The sequence below is a fragment of the Zosterops lateralis genome (genome assembly GCF_965231275.1).
Source record: "Zosterops lateralis genome assembly, chromosome: 1".
Classification (NCBI taxonomy): domain Eukaryota; kingdom Metazoa; phylum Chordata; class Aves; order Passeriformes; family Zosteropidae; genus Zosterops; species Zosterops lateralis.
The window spans coordinates 63,302,882-63,327,653 of record NC_139762.1 but is presented as its reverse complement, the minus strand read 5'-3'; the positions used below and the strand labels follow the sequence as shown (position 1 = coordinate 63,327,653).

Sequence of the window (24,772 nt, the reverse complement as noted above, 5' to 3'; positions counted from 1 at the left end):
AATCCCTGAGGTGCAAATATATGTAATTTATGCCTGCGTCTTATGGTTGTTTTACCAAGCCAGGCTAAAGGAACACAAACTGCATAAACTCTATAGGAAAGAGCAATTGTACTTCACTTGTCTGACTCCACCTGTAGGAAGAGTCCCAGAGGGAGCTCCACAGTGTCTGAGCAAGAGTGAGGAAAAGGCTATCCCAAATACAGAAATAAAACTGAGCTCCAACTCTTCCCTCTGATGCCATTGCACAGAGTACATTGTACATTGCCTTAAATCACAAGGCACCTGGTGTTAATTTATTGACTAGTGTAGCAACATAAAGCCCATTTTCTTCTCAGTCTGTTCTTTGAAACAGTAGAGCTAAACCCAAAAAGCTGAAGAAAACTTTTCCTTTTCTAGGGAAATGGAGCAAGGATGGGGAAATGCATGAGTTTGCAGAAAAAAATAAAATATCTACTTTCCAAACTTAGCAAAACACTCCAGAGTAACAGAGTACTCAAAATTTAAAAAAACCCAAAGGAGTGTTTCTCACATCTACAATTTGTATCTGACAATCTCAAAGCAATTTAACTCCATCAGCGTGACTGGATTTTACAGTGAACTCAAAACCAACCCTTTCCACATGCACTTCAACCCCCAACTTTATGTTCCCTCCTACCAAGAACAAAACCAATGCGGAAGTTTCAAACCACCATGATGACATTCCCAAAAAGCTACCATGCTGTGTGTCATACCCAGGCTGGATCCCATCCCTAGCACAAAATCAGTCATTTGGGTAACACTGAAGTTATGGTATATTCACGGGTTAGAGAAGCAGGCTCAGAGGTTTTTGGCTGGGATGAAGGGCAGGAATTGCCTTTGCCAGAATCCTTCACATTGCCCACTTGGGCAGCGAGGCTTTGAATTGCTGCTGCCATCACAGCACTCAGATTTTATGCCAGTAGCTCATCCATAATCAACAGCCAGCTACGTCAACACCTACAGAGAGAGTTAAATACTTATCCTCATTTTACAGAAACCTAAGCAGCTCGCTGAGGGACTCAAAGTGAGTCTGTGGCAAATACAAGAGCTAAACCTCAAGATTAGTCTCCCATTTCAATCAGTTAAATGCATCCTGTGGCTTTTTGCAGGGGTAGATATTGGAATTGTTAACATCAGAAAGGGCCCAAAAACTGGAAGAGCAAGAAAAAAAACTTTCATTCAGCTGTAGTACTACACAGGATACTCTATCTTACTTCAGCACCTCTTCCCATCTCTTAAATTTCCCAGTAGGCACACACTGGCATGAAATTACATCTTCCACTGGATGCCTGGAGTTTTGGCACTGCAGCAGCACCCTGCTCCCCTGGCAATGAATAATGCCATGGTGGTGGTCGCCAGGCTCTCTTCTCTCTCTGTACTTTGCACACATGTTGTTCACTCTGAGCCTGTGTAACCACCTCTCCCTGCCAACAGTGATTAGATTACTCTTGTCCTAAATCACCACAAGAGTGGCTTAGTAGCTCATATAGGTGGCCTAAATGGTTGCATATATGAGAAATAGCTTATATTCTACACTTCAGTGTTACTCTTAACTTTAAAAAAGAGCTCAGAAATTTTGAAGTTACAATTACTAAATGCAAACTTATTTTTATTAAATGGTTTGTGCAATTAAAATTCAACACCTTAAAGTTTATTCTTGAATTTTCAATCAATCCTAAAATTTTAGTTTCAAATACTAAGTGATCTAATAAAAAAACTAATAATTTTTTTTCTTCCAGTGTTTTAAACAAATAATTTTATGTCTTCATGTTTTCATAGTATTTTGGAATTATAAAAACTAACCCAGACAGCAAAGAAGCTCATACTTTTGGACAGCGTCAGCATTTCACTGCTTTGCTTTCAGCTTAATCAAGTTGCTGTGCTATTCAATCTGCTTACTCTGATGTGGTGAGCAAGTCTCCACAGTGCCAATGGCTGGTGCTTTAAGAATGTGGCTGATGCAAGTCAGCAGCTCTCCAAGTATAGCACACATGGACTACAAAACCTATTGACCCAAACTAACAGGCAAACATACTTTGCCTTGCTGAAAGGCAAATTAACAGCTGTTTTCTAACATGCCCTAGATTAAGAACTCCCAAATTTTGGTTCTGGGGGGCTCTCCCATTGTAATTGAAAAATCTCTGCAGGTATGAACTGATACAGTCAACCTCTCCTATCAGGACTCAAAAAGAAGACTTGGACCTTTTTTACCACCCAAGTGCAGATGTTTAAAAGAATAAAAAGCCTGTTTAAGAGCACACTGCATTAAAAGTTAAGAGTTATTAAAGTTCAGACAAGCATGCTATAGTGAAATTTTCTATTTTGATTTTTGCCTAATAGTAATAAATCATCAGGTTATTAAGTCAGCACAGCACTCAAAAAGAACAATGACACGTTTTGCAGAATAGAAGAGTCTGAAAACTCAATTTGTGAGATCTCAATTAAACCATTTTTATTTAGGAATCCCTGAAATTCTCTAGCATGTAACTCCCAGAGGCTCGGCTTAATTAGAAAATTGATCATGGGAAAACTTCTTAAAATGTACTCTCCTAATCACAGCCTTCCTGTTATCACCTTTTGCCAAAGATCTATTGCTCACAGGGAGTTGTTTCTCCTTCTTCCTTTAGCCTGGTATTTGACTCCCAATATTTTAACCTGTAAATAACTACAGAGAGCAGAGGTAACTTAAATGCGCTGTAACAGAAACTATTAAGAAAAATATGATCAGAGGCAGAAAACAGGGTAAAAGTGAGAGCTGTTGTACAACCACACAGAGATGACACACTCATATCTACATGCTGCTGAAAGATACTAATTATGCCTCTGGCAAAGGGCATTCGGGCTCCTTCAAAGAAGCTATTTAAAGATAAGAACACTGCAGACAAACACTTCAGAGATATCTGTACTACTCTCCTCTGTGTTGAAAATTCTAGGTCACAATTTAATAATTTTTTTTAAAGCCAGCAACCTTTTTAAAAGAAGGATTTTAAAATAATAAAAAGCAGAGGAGCCGTGCCAAGTTTGGTCAGTCTAGAAATGTATTCCACGTTGCTCAGATATTCATCAATTGTTACAGCTTTTTCACTGTGCTCCAATTACCTTTTAAGAAGTAATTAGTACAGTGTATTATCAAATCAAGAGTTTGAAAAACAAACTAATTAAAATATGTCTAAAGCCTTAGTGTTCTGGATAATAAAACCAAGCAGGTCATCTTGGTTAAATTATTTCCCTTTGAAATTACAGGGTGCTAATGGAGTGGGGGGAAGTTATTATGTTTGAATCATTAGATTTTCTTACACATAGCAGGACAGGTAAATAGGACTTCTATTCCTAAGTATGGGATCTTATGCATGTCAAGAGCCTTGCTTCTACACTGTAGCATGATAGTATTGCTCCTTCACTGACAGAATTCAGCTGTTCCCACTCAAAATAAACCCCACAAGAACAATGAAGAGCAAACCCGTAGTGGTGACAGGAGGCCTTAATTTCTCTGTTTAAAAACAGAAAATGAAAGTACACGCTGACATGTGAATTCATAGTGGAATTCGGCCAGAGGCTGGACTTTGTGATCTTGAAGGTGTTTTCCACCCTTAGTGATTCACGATCCCATGGTGTGACAAATTTACACTGTGCTTCTGACACCACTGCTAGGTGTGGTGGGACAAGGGCAGAGAAGACCACTGGGCTCCATTCCCACCAATCCCAGGAAAGACTCCTTTGCCCAAAAAAAGGCTTTGATCATGAATCCAGGGATTATATGACCAGATCATTTTGAAGGACTAGGACCTAAGATAGTCCTAACTTTTTTTTTTTTTTTTTTTTTTTTTTTTTTTTTTTTTTTTTTTTAAAATTAAGTTAAACAAACATAGGGATTTACTGTCCTGGATCATGTCATTGCAACGTTTAAGATTTTTGAAGTGCTGAACTTCAACCATGTGAGCGTGCTCTTTTTTTCCATGCAGTTACGTGTTGCATTTCGTGGTGAAAGCACAAAGAGCCAAGGCTGGACATATACAGCAGGACGAAAGTCAGAACAATCATCTGTCCCATCATGCAAATAATTCTGAAACCCTTAACACTTAAATAAATAATAGCATGTAGCTTCCAAATCAAAATAACCCCTTCCAAAAAATCCCAAGTCATCCCTATGCAGGGTCTTAGTAAGTGCTGGCTCGTCCCCCTCCAAGCTCACTAGGTACCACCAGAAGAGTGACACCAAACTAAACCTGCCAATGCCCTGGAAAGACACTTGTGGGATCTTTCTGGAGCTGGATGTACCAGCATGCTGCTACATGAACTCCCTACTAGCATATTAACAACCAGCTTCCATCTCCTTGTTTTGAAATGGACACATCAACAGAGACAAATGCCTGGAGCCAAACATTCCCAGAGGCCAAATGGACACAACCTCAGGCAGCCAAGACCTCTTGAAGGACACAGCAGTTTATGCCAGAACCATGCTAATACAAGTCTGAACAACCCACACCTCCCAAGCCACAGCACTCTCCTGCTCCTCCACAGAGAAGCATCTAGGTAGCAGATTCTCCTGCCTCATTTTAACTGGCTCTTTTCATGGTTTATACAGGGGTGATAGAGTAGTAAGCTTTGTGTGGTGCTGAAACACAAAGCTGACTGCTTTCCCTTTCTGCTTTTCTTCAGACTATAAGCAGACCAAGAACATGCCATGTGTGGCACTCAGAGCAGACTTTCCCTCGTGGTTTTTAACATAATTGTAATTGTGATCTTGCTGTCTGAACGCATGTGTTGTCAGAAATGTTCGAGTACTCCTGCATACTGAAGAAATTAGGAATGAATTGCAAGTTCTTAATTGACAGTACAAAACATCAATTATGTCACAGATGAATAACAAAGGAGAAAATTACAGGTGCAAGAGCTAAACAGCCATTGATTTAAATAAAAAAATAATAAAAACCCTAATAACATGAAGCACTGGAATAGGACAAAAGTACCTGTGTTTCCCATTTGCATTGTTAAACCAGAACACTAAGAGAATGCTAAGAGAGTAGGAAATAAAAGCAGAGATAAGTGACACCCCCACACAGGTTGCCTTTCTATAAGTGCACGTGCCTTCAAAGCTATAAATAACACACGCTTAGTTAGCAAGCAGTGGAAACAAGTGTGTGAATGCAGCCATGTGTGCTCACACACACACACGCGCCCCATCTGACTCTTCCCACCAACAACTGTGGCAGTTGGCCCAGATCACAGCAGTGACACGCTGCCAACAGACTGAATAACCTCACAGCACACTAAATTAGAAATACATTTCCACAGATTAAATTTCAGAGGACCATGATGCCATTTTAAACTCCATTAGATTCTGCTCCTCTCCATCCTTTAAACAAGCACAAAAGCTAGCAAATAACCCTCCTCCATGCCCTCCACCCACCCACTTTACCAGATGTCCCAATGGGATGGAGGCTTCATAATGGATGTGAAATAGGATGGATAAATTAGCAACCAGTCTGAAGGTACCACTAGTCTAAAATCTTACAGGAAAAAAAAGCTAAAAGAAATCAAACCACACTGCATTGAGGTGAGAAAGCCTCAGCAGGAAGCTACGTGGGGTGTTGATCACTGCTGTCCACAGATGCAACAGAGACCTAAGAAGGGAACTCAAACGCAAGCTCTGAAAGATTGAACCCACTAGGTAAGACTTTTGTAGACAAGCTTTAACTGTAACAAATGCACACCCTTTCAGAAGGTAATGGGACAGAACAACAGCAAGAGGCATCATTCCAGCACAGAGGATGCCCTTCTGGCTAACTAATGAGACAGGGGACGCACCTACAGAGAAACATACAGCAAGAGACGACACAGTTGGGGGATTGAACTGAAAGATGCTATCTTCAGTACATGACTTGGGACATAAGGCCATGGAAAGTCTTAAGAAAAATAACCATTCGAGTAACATGTCCTTGTCTAGCTCAATCCAGTCAGTGAGCTGTACCTCACACTCAGGCCCCAAAGTCTAATGTGCAGGCTTGCAGACACATAGCCCATGGATCCCTGACACATCACACAGCTCCAGCCAGGCTCGACCACCTGTTCCTGCAAGGTAATTCAAGTATTTCACTCCACAATTTCAGATGCCTCATTTGTACTTGGACTGCTGAGAGGAGGAGCTCACCTGTTTTAATCATCACCACAGGAACAATCTAGCTCCTGAGGCAGACAAGAGCAATGGCAACCCCTCCACCCACTGTCAAATGAAAAACCTCACTCAGATTGAACAATAAAGGACAGTGAGTAGGTAGAGAAGGGGAATTTCCAAGCAAATTTTCTCTTGCAGGAACAAGTACTCAAGCAAGTTAAGCACTTCTTCAGTTTATAGTCAGACAAAACAAAGGAGGATGGGGAGGACTTAAGAGAGCTAGACAAAAACCCATTCAGGGTAACAGAGAGCCAAGCATAAAAGAAATTTCTTTTTGCACTATTACCAGCCTCATTTTATGATCTTTAGAACCATGAACTCGAATGCTCCTGCTGCAGATACAGTCAAATTGCTGAGAGCTGAAATGCACACAATACCTTCAAGTGCAGCTCCACTATATTTGTCTGGCTGCTGCTTGCTGTGTAGTGCTACAGCTCCTTCTGTGAATGAGACTGTGCCCCAGAGCTGCTGCCAGACACCTACCTCGAAGACAGAGGAAAGTGAGAAAATCTTCTGTCTTGGGCTTCCTTTTGGAGAGGTCAGAAATCTGAGTGGCAGGAGGGGGTAACAATGGCTCCACTATCTTTATTGGAGTTGTGCTGGGACTGTTTGGCTGGGACTGAGCAAACTTCCTTTGTGCTTGCAGCCTTGGCCTGTGGGAACAAGAGCACATCAGAAACACGTTAGGCAGAACTTACTGGAAGTGCAAAAACATAAAAATTCACCATTTAGGATAGAGAGAGAGATCTGAATCCATCTCCCACCAATACTAAATCCCTAGCTGGGTCAACGAAGACAGTATGAAGACAGTATTTTATTTGTTTTACCCTGGTATCTTCTGCTACAATTTGGAAAACCAGAAAGGGAACATCTTGACTGCAAAATCTGTGACTACTCTTTCATATGTTCTGAGTGTCTTCTTGCACATGATACAATTACAGTCTACCATTCACTTATTTGGAAATTAAATCTGTATTTTGCACCATGAAAATGTCTTTTTTTGGGTTTTTTTGTAAAGTGTTAGTGCTCACTGCTTTCTGTTTTTAATTAAATTACAAATTAGGTTTATTTTAGCCGCATTAAGGTTTTAATTTATTCCAATCTGCCAGAATCTTATTTTCATAGTAAAGTATATATTAATAGATAAGATATATATATTTGTGCCCAGCTCTAAAAAAAAAAACAAACTTTAGGAAAAGATATTTTTGACAGGGAAAACATCAGGTCAAAACCTTTAGATTTCTGTTTGCTTGGCCACAGTCCCAAAATCAGTAAGGAGGTCAGCAGTGGGGTTAAGCAGGATTTGGGATAAATTTGTAAGATTGAAGGACATGCATGGAATGAATTTGTTCAGTCCTGGTACTGGGCAATGGACTGCCACTCTGATTAGTTTTAAAGCAAGCCTGGGTATGGCGACAGGAAATGAACGGCTGCAGGTGGTTTTGGCAGTTGGCTGCAAATTATTTCAAGCCTATCTGAAGGCTCTGATTAACTGCTAGGCAGCAATGAATATGATTTTCTTTAATATGTCTAGAACATAAATTGGTGTTAGGGAAAGCATTTTGGGGCAGGACAGATACCCAGAGGGGGTCTCGCTGGGAACCTGGCTCAGCTCAGCATATAAGAGCATGTTAATTTCTCACTTAAGCAACTGGGATTCTAATTATGATCTTTATTGCAGTTCAAAAAGGAGAGAAGCTACAGAAAGAACTTAAAACCTGATTGAGAAAGGATGCAATTTTATGTCATTTTATTCCCTAATAGCAGAGTATTTACATAATGTCAAAGTGAAACATATTAAATAACACTGAAGGGAAGCCCAGGTCTTGTCACTGCACTGCAGCCTCGACTGTTGTGACTTAAGGAAAGCACAGTTATCATTCAGTAGGGATGAAACATATAATTGGCAAACCTCTTGTTTTTCATGAGTCTTAACCTTAAATATTTGGGTAACAAGAGGTTTGTTACCATATTTTAAACTTCTGCAATCTTGTCACTAAGATAGCAAAAAAAATATTGAAAATCCCACTAGTGTTTGTATGAATACATGTCACCTAATGACAACAGAGAGCAAAAGTAACATTCAGCAGTTTTCTCCCTAAACTATGCATAAAATTGTCCTTGTCCTCACTATCCAACCCGCACTGCCCTGAACAACAAAACACACCAACTGCTTTTTTAATCTCCTCTATGGCAAAAATAACCTGGTGTTTACAAATTTTTTTATCATGGTGCCTATAATTTGTGAACTGGAACTAAAAGACTATTTAACATATATATTTCCTCATATCCATGAACAATTATCTTTCCAGAATGAAGATCTTGTATAGATCTGCTTGTGTCTCCAAATTACTCAGATTGCTTTGCAAAGCCTCATCTCTTCAAGCAGACTGAGGACTCCCTCGCAGGATGAATGGGATTTTAATTTCAAGCAACTACATTTCTATCACCAAAGCCATACATGCAGCCAGAGAAAAACGCTTTGTGTTGGCTTCTGTTCTGCACAAAACATATGCTCTTTCGGCAAAAAACAGACTATAAAGGTTAGCAAGCATCCCGGCTTTCTGCACAGCAATTTTTTCCCATTGATGCGCTTCATCAGCCAGGCTGTTAAAAACATTAACCCACCCACTCTCTGCATCTCTGTACCTGCTCAAATCTCATGTGATCAGTGGTAAGTAAGGAGGAGTACCACCCCACAAAGTAAAGGTTAAACCTGTTCTATGGTTCAGAATTAACCCTTTGCAGCAAGAATCATCCCTGCTGGTTTCGCAGTATCCCTGTTATCAGTTCCCAGAGCACAGGAACAGGATTAGAGACTGACCTGCAAGTTTGGCATAGATGTGAAATGAATTAGGGAACTGAAAGTACTTTTGGTTCTGTCTGTCTTTGAAAGTACACTGTCTGCTAGTGTTCTTTTCTGAGACAAAAAAAAAAAAATCCCCATGGGGCACGGAGCCTGGCCTGGCAGCATCAGTGACTCTTCAGTACCCATAGGAGCCCTTGATTTCAGCAAGAACAGAGAAAATTCCAGGTGTTCCCTCCACTTACAACCATGAACTTTTGCTGCTTCCCCAAGGAGGCTGTGGAGACTTGCAGCTATATGGTCAGATGTGTCCGAGATGCTTCTCCTCTCAAACCAGAGTTAAAGATTGCTGTCTTCCATCTGCTCAGTTTGACCTCACCAGTGCCATAAAACTATGCCCCCTTATGAAATATCTGTATTTTATTAAAACCATGAGCAGTTACAGGGTGTAAATATCACTGATTCAATTTATGAACACTAGTAAATGCAAGCGCTCTTTTATGACTGCAGCATCCGTTAGGTTGCTGAAATAACTACTGTTCCTTGCATGGATATGTATGTGCTCCACAGGCTTCTACTTCAGTGCCTGAGAGAGCATACAAAGTGAGCTTGGAGCAAGAAATAAACTGTTCTGTAGCTACAGCATACAGGGATAAGGAATCAAGATTAGCAAGCGAAAGACATGTTCTTAAGTAGCCCCTGCTTCACATTCATGACCAGTTTCAAAGGTGGGCCAGCAAAGAAAAAATACGTATTTCAAAATGTTGGCAACAACTAAAATGGTTTCCTTTTGAAGGCATGCATGCACCTTAATAAACTTGTATGTCCCCATGAAAACCTCCAGCAGCATAAAACCAATTATTTCAGGTATGGTTTCACATTGCACTTAACCCAATCTAAGCGTGAAGCTGCTGCCAAAGAAGGATTGTACCCTCCTTCTTAACTACAGTGACATCAGAGGAAGCATGGCAAGTTGTACTCACACACCACTTCTGAACAAGGAAAAACAGAAGTGATAAAAGTGCCCAGAAAGACACTGTGTGTATGTATGATGGTGCCTACCTAAAATTTAGAGAGAAGCAATATAGCCAGCAAGATCAGGGCAATGATTGCCCCTCTGTACTCAGCACTGGTGGTGCCACACCTTGAATCCTATGTTCAGTTTTGGACCCCTCACTACAAGAAAGACATTGAGGTGGTAGAAATGGAAACAGAGCTGGTAAAGGATCAGGAGCAGGAGCCCTATGAAAAGTAAGAGAGCTGGAGGTGTTTAGCCTGAGAAAGGAGGTTCAGGGGGAATCTCATTGCTTTCCACAACCGAAAGGCTGAGAGGAGGTGTAGCCAGGTGGGGGGCAGTCTCTTCTCCCACATAATAAGTGACAGGACCAGAGGTCAAGGTCTTATGTTGTGCCAGGGGATGTTTAGATTAGGTATTAGGAAAAGTTTCTGTCACAGAAAGGGTTGCAAAGCATTGGAATAGTCTGCCCAGAGAAGTGATTGAGTCACCATCCCCGGAGGCATTTAAAAAGACACAGGGATGTGGCACTTAAGGACACTGGTGGATTTGGCAGTGCTGAGTTAATGGTTGGAGTCAACGATCTTAAAAGTCTTTTCCAACCTAAATGAATCCATGATTGTTTAAACGCATAACACCACCACCATGGCTTTGCTCTTTGCTTCTTAATGCAAGGATTTCTGCCGGAATGACCTATTTAGTGTGCATTTGGCAACAACAGACAGATTGGCATGAGCAGCAGAGAGAACAAAAAAATGCTGTTTCCGTCCTCAAAATAAATTGCTCACTTTGTCCTCATTGAAAGGGTACACACTATGTAAGGCTTATAAATACGCAAACAGAAAAACCTTCGCAAGACGGAAAAGGATGAGGAAAGAACTCAAAATAATCCCACATCTAAACGTCATGCAAACACCCAACACACAGCCAGAAATATCTAGACTATTTAAAAATAAACAGTAAACCACCTTCTCTCAACAGAATGTTATTTTCCTTCTACTTCTTTTGAGAGACCTAAAACACATACCTATGACAAAAAAAGTTCAAAAAAGCCTCAGTCTGAGGAAGTCTCACCTCCTTTGGGTATGCTTCTCTTCTACTGAACTGACTGTTTAGGTCTAAGAAAGTAAATTTCAGCCAGAGACCAGAACTCCACAACGAAAATATCCTGATTGCAAAAAATCAGACTAGGCTACAAAACATTTCTCTCCTGACACAAAATATACTTTTTGAAGATTTTTTTAGAGTAGAATTTCTTTTTAGTTGAATATTTTAAGCAAATTGCATTCTCTGTAATCAAAACACTGTAATCAAAACACTGTTTGTGTTAACTAAAAGTGCTTCAGAATGTCTTTTAAAATAGCATATCCTAGCACCATTCCTTTTGCTTGTAAAAAAGTTTGCATTTAGGAGAGAAGATTTAATACACAAAGGCAGTCTTTTCTTCGCAAAGCAAAGTTCAGGCTAGTAGTAGCAGTCTGTGTTAAATTTAGTAAACATTAATATTCTAGATAACAGTGCATGTTGTGCCAGCCACAAATCAAGTATTAAACTATTGGTATGTGAGATTTTGTTGTACATCAGTACAAAAATCTGATTCTTTTCAGTTTATTACCCCACAACTCCTAAGCGAAAACAAAGCATAAGTACTAAAAAAAATACACAAAAATAAATATGCACAATCAGATTTGTAATACATTTGCATGCATACTGATGTATTTATAGAAAATTCTAGGTTTGAGAGGCTATTCTCATGCCTAAGCATCTCAAATGGGAAGAGATTTGCAAAACAATCTTCTGTGAATGTTCTCTAATCTCCAGCAATCTGCAGGTTTCCACCAAACTTCCTGCTTAGTATGTGCTACCATATGTCCTTATTACCTTTCACTTACTCCTTGAACTCCACTTTTGCTTTTGTCTTTTCCTGCTTTTCTGATATAGCCTTCTTCGTGACAACAGCAGGACAAGGAGTTAGGTTTTCAAACACTACAGAAACCATAGCTGAAGCAGCTGCTTGAGTGGTACAGTTTCGTGACTAATTCCCATTTTCCTTCTCACTGCAATGTGCTTTTCACTTAACAATTAAGGGAAGGCTCTGGCACGGCTGGGCACTCTACCTCATAGATTTTGTTCTGACCCCTCCATGCTAACATCATTACAGCTTCCTCTCTGCTGAGTACCTGGGTTATTTACTTCATTGCTATCACATTTTGCTGGCATGATGAGATACTTATCTCTGAGATTTGCTTGGGTCTGTACCCCTGATTTCGATGAGGTCTGAAGTGAACCATCTTTTGGTCTCACTGGAGGTGATAAACCAATTATGTAAATTGTGTAACTACACCATACAACGTGGCACTTGGTCTAGCAACACAGCATGTCTGTACAGAAAAATCCACTTGTAGGTGCAGCTTTGTTCAGTAAGGTAAACTTACCTGAACGTGACAGGCTGCAGAAATGTTCTGCCTTCATTTAAAAATAAAATTAAAAAGTAATTTAGGCTTTAATAGCCAGGTGTCTGCTGGAAATCAGATGATTATCAAGTGTGTAATTTCCACCTCAAAGTCAACCATGTTACAGGCACTTCTAGGCAAGCCCAAGATGAGCATGCAAAACTTGTTGCTGGAGGTATCATTCTTCACAGGACAAGAAGGAAATCTTTATCACATGTACCAGCAGGAATCATGTCTAAGCTACATTTTACCCTTTCAATCCTCAGAGTAAGTCTAAGACATTCCTTCCTAACAGTGACCTTCTAGACTACTACCAGTTCATGGGAACAGGTCTTCAAACTTCAACAAGTTGTGTACACCAATAATGCCAAAACTTGTATGTAACATATTCTTTTTTTCGCCAAACTGTGAGGGTTAACATTTGGATAATTAAAAAAAAAAATGCGGCAGGGAAAAAAATTCCCCTCAGAACACAAGATCTTGTTGACTGTCCTTGGAGCACACCTGAGTGGACGTCTTGGCTCTGGTGGCACTAGGCAGTGTTTCTGTCTGTACTCACACACCTCTGCCACCGTGTCCCAAGCTACACTGTCAGGGCAATCAACAGCACCACAGCAAGAGCAAGAAAACAGGTGTGCGAAGGAGTTCTCTGAACTGCATTTCTTCTCCCACATGCCCCAAAACTACTGGGATAGTATTTTCTGCTCATATGACAGAAATACAGAATGACTAGGTTGGAAGAGACCTCCAAGATCATTGAGTCCAACCCATGCCCTAACACCTCGACTAGACTTAGCACCAAGTGCCACATCCAGTCTTTTTTTAAACACATCCAGGGATGGTGACTCATCCACCTCCCTGGGCAGATGATTCCAGTACTTTATCATTCTTTCTGTGAAAAACGTTTCCCTAATATTCAACTTATCTTTTTCCCTTGGCACAGCTTGAGACTGTATCCTCTTGTTCTGTCAGTTGCTGCTTGGAGAAAGAGACCAACCCACACCTGGCTACAACCACCTTTCAGGAAGTTGTAGAGAGTGATACGGTCACCTCTGAGTCTCCTTTTCTCCAGGCTAAACAACCTCAGCTCCCTCAGTCCTCCCAGGGCTTGTGTTCCAAGCCCCTCACCAGCCTTGTTGGCTCCTCTGGAAGCGTCGAAGCATTTAAGCATCTCAATGTCCTTCCTAAACTGAGGGGCCAGAGCTGGGCACAGCACTCAAGGTGTGACCTGACCAGTGCTGAGCACAGGGGAAGAATGACCTCCCTGCTCCTGCTGGCCACACCATTCCTGACACAGGCCAGGATGCCTTTGGCCCTCTTGGCCACCAGGGCACAACTGGCTCATGTTCAGCTGCTGTCACCAGAGGGACCTGCCCAGGTTCCTTTCCTCCTGGGCACTGTCCAGACACACCATCCCCAGCCTATAACATTGCAGGGGGTTATTGTGTCCAAAATGCAGGACTCAGCACTTGGACTTACTAAACTTCATCCTATTGGACTCCGCCCATCCATCCAACCATTCCAGGTCTCTCTGCAGAGCCCTCCTACCTTCCAACAGATCAACACACGCTCCCAGCTTTGTGTCATCTGCAAATTTACTAATGAAAGACTCAATACCCTCACCCATGTCATCAGTAAAAATATTGAACAGAACTGGCCCCAGCACAGATCCCTGAATGACTGATATCAGTGGTATCTGTTGCCCATTTGATAGCACAAATTGCTATCAGCAATTGCTAGTTGCTAGTGTCAGCAAGTCTGCAGTAGTGAAAACAGAGATTCAATCAGGATCTGTGTCCCCACACCTGTCTGTACCAGGAAGGGACTGGAAGTGAAGAGACCTGGTTGCTCCTATCCACGCAGAAATCAAGTGCAGGTAACTGGTGCAAAGCATGGCATCACTCTCAGATGTGGCTCCTTCAAAGTAATTTGCAAGATAATGTAATCCAAGACACAACCTAGACCTGTACTACCAGGTAAGAGTGTAATTCTTAGTCCTATCATATGATTTAAAGAATCTGGGCTTTACTTTTTACTTTACTTTTCAGTAAATTAGACATTCCAGAAAGGTTGAAGGCAACAATTTTCAGGAGCAGTTTTTACTCAGACCTTTATTTACTCAATCTTTTTCACTTTCTGTGGGCCAGTAAATCAAAATTGAGCCTAAATTAACAACACGATTTTAAACCAGACTTAAATTTTCAAGTGATCCAATGAAAGCACAATATTAAGCCCATTCAGTCCTTGATTGTTGAGCCTAACAGGGCATGTTTCTGTAAAAAACAGTTCTTGCTCTAAAACTTCAGTCACAATGAATGTATGCACATTTTCCTTTGAGATTTTTGTGTGAGTGTGTGCTTTATATGGGAAACAGTTGGTTTCTGAGAACCTCCTCTCCTGCTAACAATAGAAAGGTGTTTGGGAATGGCATCTAATGAATAATAATTGAGCTAACCCATATGCTTCACAACTATTTCAAAGTACAGCTAGACACAAACTTTTTTTGCTGAAAACTGCTCCAATTATCATTAATTCTGGAACCGCCTGTTTTTTCTGGCAATGCTCACTGATTACAAGAAGGTACTTGCAGTCTCCAAACCCACCTCATGTCATGCAGTTTAGCAGAGACAATTACACCTCCTAAGTGAAACAACTGGCTGTTCAAACAACACACAAGACAGCATTGGGTGAAGTGGGAGTCCTTAAAAGCTGCAGGGCATTGTTACCGTTCCCCACCACTTTAACTGTGTTTGGAGGAACTGGACAACTCCAGCCACCATAAATGAGCCTTGTACATACTCCACATGGCCTACATCAGCAGTCACAATGACACAGGTATGGAGAGCTTGCCTGCTAGACTGAGGCCCATACTAGACAGGGTAGAGAAAAAAGCTGTAGAAAACTAACACTGTGTTCAGGTTTCACCTGTGCATCCAGTAAGTGCAGGTGTTTCAGTGGTCTAGATAACCTTGAAAGGGGCTAAATCACACTGGGTACTAAACGCCCTGGGTTTTTGCCCTGAAACATCCACAGTGGTCAGGGAATTCTGTCACTTTTCTTATGCAGCAGTAGGATTTCCCAGTGTGAACTTGAGTGCCATTCATGGACTTCAGGATACAGGGAAGCAAAGAGGAACAAGAAACAATCAAAAAAACCCAAAAGCATGATTAGTCAAAGTTGTAGCCCTTCTCCAGGAGAAGGGGCCTCCTCTCACCTTACTGCTGCAACTGGTTTTAACTGGACTTGATGCAAGAATACTCCATCCCTGCTTATCACACACAATTTGCATCACTGCAGCACTGTATGCAGGGTCACAACCTCTCACTTAAATCAAAACTTAACTCTGAGTTACCAAGGTGCAGCCCCAGCACAATACAACTACAAAACCACACATCCACCTTCAAATATCTCAACAATGGCACACTTCCAGCTCAGATTCTAGCAACTGGAGAAAGGCTGATTTAAATACATTAATGACCATCAAATATTCAAACTCTTCCACCTGTCCCATGGACCAGTGGCTGTGGCAAGGTTTATTAGCTGCTATCCAGAGAGAAGCAGCAGTGGGAGTGTGACCAAATGAGGATACGGCAGCTGAATGAAGCTCCCAAGAAGTCGTTTTCTTACAGCCTTTGTCATCGGATCACAATACATCAAGTGTCCTACAGGCTTGTCTGTAAAACCAGGACCAAAGCCTTATTCCTCTATAAGTAAGTGTGGGATCTAGACAATCAGAAAAACAATGACTCTTTTAAATCTACTTTCTCCAGGGCTGTAACACCTGAGATTGGACAAAATTTTTTCCTCTCCATACAGACATGTGGTGAGCTATACATGGCAATAGATGGCAGAAGAGATCCTTCTGAACACTGGAGACAGGTGGTGCCACCCTTCCTTTGTCCTGTAACAGTTCTTAAAAATTCCCATTCTGGAGTAGCTCGATTTCTAGTCTAAGAACATAAGCACTGGCACCACAACCTTTGACTGCTCCAAGTTGTACTCCAGTTGTGTCTACACTGTACCATATTGCACACTGTATAAAGCCACCCAGGCTAAGCCTTCAAATTCATCAGTCTACGTGGAAAAGAATCTAACAACAATGCTGCAGACTCTAAGTCCTACAAATGCTCCTCTCAAAGTCCTGATTATTGCTGACACCCTCAACACCAGAGCCAACATTCAGCTGAACCAGCTCAGATATGCCCACAGAAGCTACAGAGGTGCATAGTAATGCAAAAACAGGCTCATTCAGAAGGAACAAGAAACGGGAATGTATTGCAGAAGTCCATTTTGGAGGGGGCTGTGTCTTGGATACATCTCTTTCCTTGCTGTTCTTTGGCCTATGCATGCTACAGAGATTGCACCTTAGCTTATGATCCTTGACTCTTTGGGACTAGGCTATGGTGGGAGTCACTGCACTGGTGTGAAGCAGTACCAAGCACCAGCTGATGAGCACTGCCTTCAGCAGTTCCATAAAAGCTACAACAACTTCTTACCCCTCCCCACACTCCCACCAGTGCACAGCTTACTTCTGCTTCTGAACTCATGTTCTGAAGGCATTCCTCTTCTGCAGTATTCCTCATCTCAGGCTGTTAGTTGGTTCTCTTCACCAGAGAACTCTGCAAGCTGCAGCCAAGCACAGCTGAGCACAGCTACCTACAAAAGCACTTGGCAAATGGAAACCAGGGTTTCCAGTTCCTGCATCCAGAAATGAGGGCTGTCCCTCTATTCTAGCAGTGTGACCCAAGATTCCTACTTTTCAGCTTGAGGCAAAACCACTATGCCATACCAGAAAGCAAGAACATCACCACGGAGTAACTTAGGCCAGGTCTGCCATTTTATGCTGTGCTGCTGCACAAAGAGCATCACCACGTGCTAGAAAGTTAAAATGCAAAACCACAGCAGGAAAAAAAAAAAAAAAAAAAAAAAAAAAAAAAAAAAAAAAAAATTTAAAGAACTCATTTACATTTGCTTGGTTTTTAATAATCACTACCAGATGTCTGAGTGTGTACTATGTCTATGAACCTCTCTTCAAGAAGAAAACCACAAGAACAAAGTTATTTTTTCACATTAAACCCTGTCCCTTGTGCTGGAAGTAAACAAGGTTGAACTCCACGCTAATAGACATCCTCCTCACTGGAAGGAGGATGCAATTTCCAGTTCACTTGCACCATCTCCACCTAATGGCAAGGAACCTGTCAAGGTTCTGCTGCCAGCACTCGCCAAAGGTGGAAGAATGAAGCGACCCTCACAATTCTTCTGATATTCAGGTAAAGGCAGAGTGGGAATGCCTAGGGAAACAAAATGGTCTCCCCTTCCACTTCACTTCTCTGCAACACCATGCTGCTGTCTGCATGGAACTGAAGGCAACCTTGTTAACTTTTTTATTTAATGAAGGCTTGGATTATTTTCAAAAGCATTTTTGACCCCTACAAAAATATTTCCCACCCTATGGAAGACAGCCTATAGAATGTTAAAACCCACCCATTTTGAGAAAACTTGAGCATTGCCCCCTATTTAATTACACAGAGGTCAAAACTACTTCTAGCACAACGCACTGTGCAGCTTCAATATTCTTCTAGTATTATTTTCAATGTTCTCAGACATCTGAGGGACATCTGCAAAACCTGTTCACTTCCTAGTTCCCAAGCAGGAGGCATTAAAGAAAACCAGCATGGTTCAGGTTACAGAGCTTCCTACTTTTTTACTCATGCGATGCCTGGGCACTACCCAAACCCCTGGTCTCTGATCAATTCAGAGCTGCTCTTTGTTCCCTATGATACACCAAATAATACCAAACATATCAGCAACTCCCTCCCTAGTAATTTGACCAGCTGCTAAAACTCAAGAGGATGCAAGATCAAAGCCATGTGACTGAAGGAAAATTCCCTTTCCACTTTGAGCAGCCCTTTCTTCGCAACTGTGTGTTATTTTTTTTTTAATTGTTTTACAAACTATTTCATTCTTTTGTTTTTCCAATCTCAGAAAAACACGTGTACCCCAACTCTAGCAATCTTTCACCTTTGCCCTAAAAGCAACTTGCCCCAGCCAGAAAGCCACTGATTACTTCTGGCAGAAATGTCAGAAATAACACTGTATGGATCATTCTAGCCATCATCTGAATGGCTGAGAAACATCCTATTCAATTAAGCCCTGCATTAATCCCTAACATTTGAATAAAACTTTCCATCTACCAGCAGGAAGTGATAAAAGTCAGTAGGTTGTGTGCATTTTAACCTCTTGCAGAGATTGCAGCTTGCAATTTAACCACACCTGAAACCACGTATCTGTACTTCCCACGGGGACAGACTTTGGAAGGCTCCTCTACCATTTGGCTATTACCAGGAACTCAACATTTCTCTTGTAAAAACAACAACGTTTAGATGCACAGCAAGAGGGGAAGGAAAAAAAAAAAAAAAAAAAAAAAAAAAAAAAAAAAAAAAAAAAAAAAAAAAGAGAGAGACAAGACATTCTATATCTGCTGCACAGACTTTATTACTTTATTCTGATAAGCAGCAAAGTGATCACTTTTGCATAGAACACCCATCAGTCACATTTGCTGTCTTGCCAAAAAGGATTACTAAACAGAAACATGCAAGTGAGCTATCAGGGGAAGAAAATAAAATAAAAATCAGTATATTCCATTATGTTAACCTATGCTAGTTCTATATAATACTGGATCTGATTATGTTAAACCTATTCTATTCTTAACCAACTCCAAAGATAAAATACAAACTTTAGCAGGTGCTGTCTCTACTTTTTGGCCTTTTTTTCCTTCATCATTGTGATTTTTTTGCATTGAGTTTCTCTTGGAAGCAAATCACGACCCTCTCCAGGCTTCCTCCCCAGGAGTCAAACAGCCCATTCTTGCAAGTCAATCAGGCAGACGCAGTCAATTGTCCCAGTAACTCTGTTCATGCCTTCTTTCAAGCCATGCCACATCCTGCTACCAGTCAAACTGGCCTGAAAAGGAAAGGGGCCATTCACCTCAAACCTCTTCTTTACATGGATGCTAAATCCTATGAGAGGGGGCTGGCTGGACTGCCAGAGCATGCTGTCTTTCTCTTCTTCCTGAATGCCAGAAAAAGTAGTTGGGAACTAATGATATGAATGGAAACTATGGTAACAATTCCTGTGCCACCACAATCTATAGCCTTTCCTGCAGACTCTCTTTCTTTACCTGCAGTAGTAAGTATTCAATACTCTCTTGCTTCCTGTCACATTCCCCTGTCCCTAGAGACTCCAGTAAAAAGATATGGTGCATATCAAGCTCATTTCAGTACCAGGTAATCACAGTAAAAAGCCCTCACAGACACACACTAATTGTGTGTACACACCACGCATCTGTCCAGGAAGTTAAAAAATACAGTCCCTCTGAGAAGACTTTGTTCACAGGAGAGTGAGATTTATCAGTGCTTCGTCCCTTACACCCTTCTTGATTATACTTTTAGGATACACAATGGCACGTGAGCAGCAGGACACCTGGTATTTGTTGATACAACTCAGATAAACTAAGAACTTGCTGATAGTGGAAGGAGAAAGTTACATTCCTTCTGGTTCTGCATCCCACTGTGCACTCTGACCAGGAAGTAATGGGAGGGCACAGCCCAAGTGGTTGGAGGGGGAGGACAAAGGGAATGGGACCACACCTTTCTGGAGCAGCAACTGCAGCATTGCCTCACCTACATCCTCCTACCCTGCATGAGTGGGGTCAGTTTGGTTTAAAATTATCTCAGAGAGGCTGCTTCTGAAAAAAGGCGTGGTATATGTCCTTCCCTTCACCGCCAGCCACACGTTCCCAGTCACCACTAGAGCTCCTGAGACCCCATAATCAGCTGGCTGAGGAAGTCAGTCTAGCCGAAAATTAATTTATAGGTTGGGTTTTTCACTTTTGCAGGTTTGGTTTCATAAGCACAGAAGTGCTGGTGCTGGCACAAAAGAGGTGGCATGAACACACTAGAGGGAAGAACAGGACTGCCTTTACCACTAGCAGCTTGGATTAAGATCACCCTAAGCTGACTGAGAAACACATTAGTTACTGAACTGTAAAATTTTAACAGAAAACGTGCCTGGCAGCAATGCCAGTGTAGTCCCTTTCGTTGTCAACCCTTTTGCAACAAGGAGCCTAGTTTCCACCACGACAAGCAAGGAAGACAAATTTGGGAGGGCTTTTCTACTTGATAACCTGGGGGGTGTTTTTTGAGAGTTTTTCTGAAGTAATGAAAGGTCTGATTTCTGTCACCTCTGCCTCCATGATCAGATCACCCACTACTTTTCCCTGTATCATCACAAGCAAAGCCCCAGCTAACAAAACATTTAAAATAGAAAGGAGAGGGTGGCATTACAGATGCAGTCTACACTGACAGCGACTCTGCATAAAAGTGCAGCGAGCGCTTTCTAGGTGCCCCATGGGCAAAGTCCACTGGCCCTGTGCTCCTCTGGAATTGTCCCTGAGGTGTGTTCGCTGATAGTGATAAATCACTGAAGCAACAACTAAGCACAGTAAATCTGTCTGAAAATGCCCAAAATCCTGGGATGTTTCCCGGCACCTTCTCTCCTCCTCAACTGCATTGAGCAAATATCCAACAACTGATTTACTGGCAGTCCTCAGACAAATCACTTTTCTATCCCTTTTCCAGGCTGAAATTAGACATTGACTAAAAGAGGGCAGGTAGAAGGAATAAAATTCTGTGAAGAACACTATGTGCACACCCACAGCTGCTTGGATCAGATGAGGATCTGAAGTCGATTTGCCACGTGGCTGTACAAAAGGTCACGGCAAGAGTCCTCTCACACAGGAATGGCAAGAAATTGGCAATTACTTCAGCTGCGATCGTCAGCAAACATTTGATGAACTCAATGCCAGTTCACATGGTTCTCAAAGGCTGGCCACCTGAAAGGCAATTGGTGAGAACGCCATGCAAAACTCCACCAAGAACAAAAGAAGTGAAATTAGAAAGAACGCTTGGGCAGGAAAAGATGGCAGGGCAATAAGGCCAGGAGCAATAGGGAAAGTAAAACATTGTGAGGGAATGCAAAGTGCTGTCTGTACGTTCAGGAAAAGTGGAAGTCAATCAAAAATAAAATGGAAATCCTGTGAGGACCAGTTGACTAAGGAGAGAATGGCAATGCAACCACAATATGCCTGATTAGAAAACTGCAGAAATCTGACAAAACATGCAATCCTTTTCATACCCAGCCAACCACTGAGCCACAGGTAAACAAATAAGAGGAGGATTTCACAAACCCCCTCGAGTATTTTCCTGGTTTAAAATTATATTTAATATGGGTTCAGTAGCTCGGGATACTGTTCAAAATAACAAACAAATGCAACCACAATGGGTTGTGTGAGTGACTGCCCTTAGCACTAAGGAAATCTGAATAGCTTGAAGGTGAGAATTAAGTCAACAAAGTCAACAAATAAAATAAATGCATCTTTTATCACACCATTACCAAGGGAAGACAATGCCAAAAGGCAAAACTAGAGATGCTTCTCCTGAGGCCTTGCTGGCAACACAAGACTGCCCCAATTTAATTTTTGTTAAATCAGTTCAAATCCACATGGACTGTTATGGGTTAAGAGTAGGTTAAGCCAGTGCCTTGTTGACAGATAAATCAAAAAGACAGCCTGTCCATACAGCCTCTTGTGCCAGTTTACCTTCATTAATTTAAAAGCTGCATCTTAATTTATCTTAACATAAGCCATCTAAAAATCTCTGCAAAGCACCGCCACTAAGACTTGAATGATTTTGGATCAGGAAATCCGAAATCCCTTTTAAAGCTAAACCAGATTCCAACCCACCTACCCCACAACCTGCTATTTTCTGTGGAGGTTTCCTTCTGCAGACAGAGTGAGACTCTGCCTTTAGAAGAAATTTAAGCTGCTATTGCATCTCTAAATATTCAAATTCTGTACCTTGGAAAAAGTAATGACTCCAACTTCACATTTTGAATCTATATGGGGAGTATTAAAACCACACCAAACAGGGACATCCCTAGTCTCATACAGGGTTCAAAATCTAAATAAGAATTTTGCTGAACATGCTAATCTGTATTTCTGTGCATTCACCAGGGCTCTCTCCCTACCCATGAGTCTTCACAGCCAGGCAGCTTCAAAAGTGTTCCAGCACTTCTGTGCATCATTGTTACATAAATCTACAAGATCAGAAGCTACACTAGAAATAACTGGGTCACTAACAGTATCTCTTCGTAGTCATTAAGTGACCTTAGACAGCCTGACATGACTGATGTGGTTAGCAGTGCTGTAAGCTAAATAAAATTAAATTTCAGAGGTAAGTTTTACTTATTCAATGTTTAATACACACATATACATGCACACACATACACAGATACCCATGTATTTTATCTGCAGTGAAAAGCCATGACTGGAGACAAACACCAGAAATATGAATAGCTGATTTTTAGATTACTAAAAAAACCTTAGCAGAAGGTATTTCATATTTAACGAGATAATAAACTGTCATAATTAACTGCATTTTACATACCTTTCCTCTTCCCCAAGGGGAAAGAAAAGCTCTAAAAGCAATCAAAAATCAAAACTAAACACTCCTCCAGATTTAGGAACCCATGCTACCACAGTTGGTGAGCCAGACATCCTAATACCAACAAAACATGGTTCTGAGGGAACTCAGAATTTCAGACCATTTCAGGCTATAGCCCTTTAAGGAAGGTTTTCTAAATCCAAAAGAAACCAGTGGGATGCCAACACGCTCGAAGTGCAGATGCAAAGCAAAGCAGCTGTTGCAGCTCACACATTCGCTCAGCACTGGAGTGTCAAATTAATGACTACTCAGTTTTACTAAGCAGTTCCTTTAGAAGGATTTAGCAGCCAATTATTACATACAATCATTTCCCTGAAGAAAGGAGGTCTTAGGGGGAAAACCAGAAGAGCAGGGGAAAAAGAAGCATAGTGAAATTTATCTTCTACAAGCCAAATGCAGCAAAGATGATCTTTGGTGTTAATCCCCACCACAGTGACCATGAGGTTCCCTGGGTCATAGTGAACAAGCAACAAGTCAGGGCAGCTCTTCCTCTACACCCCTCTCTCAGCAGATAAGAGGGAATTTTCTAAAAGTATTTTTGGGCAAGGTTTTAATGTTCTGCATTCCACTCAATGGAGGAAAATCATACTCAAGGCACTGTCTTTGGAACAGCTGACCCAGAAACATCAACTTCCCTCATCTACACAGATACCATGAAAAGTGGGATATGTAAAAAGTTGGGGCTTATCATTATTTAAATGAATCATTTGAATTCTACTACAGAATAAGGTGGTAGTATCCCCTCCATCAACTTACATGCTTCTAGACAAGAAATATGAATAAAAACTATGGTGACTCAATTTACAGAATCTCAGAAAAAACTCCTGGGGAAAAAAAAAAAAACCCCTATCGATCTACAAATACTGTACAAGCAGCAGTATAAATAGGAAAATTTAATTAATCAGCTTCATAATACAGCAGGGTTACAGCAGCTACATATGCTGAACCCAACTTCCCTCATGCAGAAGCTGTGGTACTTAAGCGAATTTACTCATAAAGCAGAGAGTGTTCTCAGCCTGTGGAAATGTGTAGTTTCTGTGTCAGGTGGTGGGATGCAGCAGAGAGAAGGAATTCTTCAGGAGAAGCAGTGAGGAGTCTACAGCATATGAAATGCTATTCCAGAGCAGTATTGATGGATTGTAACTGTTAACAATGGGGACTTCAGCTGTCCAAAAGAAATACCTAGGGCTTTTCACACCATCTCCAAGAAGAGAGCAGCTATCCTCTTATTCTTATTTATATTATTTATTATATTTATCTTATTTATATTTCCTATTGTATAAGAAATATAAATCTGCAAGAAAAAACATAAAGCCTGAGGGGAAGAACCAAACAAATCAAACCCCTTCAAAACCTGAAAGTCTCACACTGTGAATTCCAGCAATTCTGCCTAACACATGGCACTGGGGGGCTGTGGGATGCCACCACTCAAGGGCTGGTTGCTGCAGATGTCAGTAAGCAGTTTGTTTTCATCAATAACACAAGATGCCTGTAGCATCACCAGTTTTACTATGTTCATTGTTTATTAGAAAACACAACTGTCTTATTTTTTATTAGCTGGCATTTCTCAAGGTTCCCTGCCTTTATTTTTCTCTCCCTAGTATAAATGAGCACATTTGCCAATAATACAAATAATACAGTTTAAGGAGAAAATGAAGCTCACACAGTGGGATGTTCATTGTGCGAGGCCAGAAAATTTAAAGTAGTGATAAATGCATTAAGTTGCACTTCACATATCATTAA

General features: G+C 41.2%; 1 protein-coding gene across 2 annotated transcripts in view; it reads right to left on the bottom strand.

Annotated features, from left to right (window-relative positions):
* Positions 1 to 24,772, bottom strand: part of JARID2 (jumonji and AT-rich interaction domain containing 2) — a 213,132-nt gene that overhangs the window by 53,476 nt on the left and 134,884 nt on the right. For both annotated transcript variants that reach the window (XM_083859840.1, XM_083859839.1), the window contains exon 4: positions 6,677 to 6,846. In XM_083859840.1, coding sequence (XP_083715966.1) covers positions 6,677 to 6,846 — 170 coding nt within the window. The remainder of the gene's footprint in view (positions 1 to 6,676; positions 6,847 to 24,772) is intronic.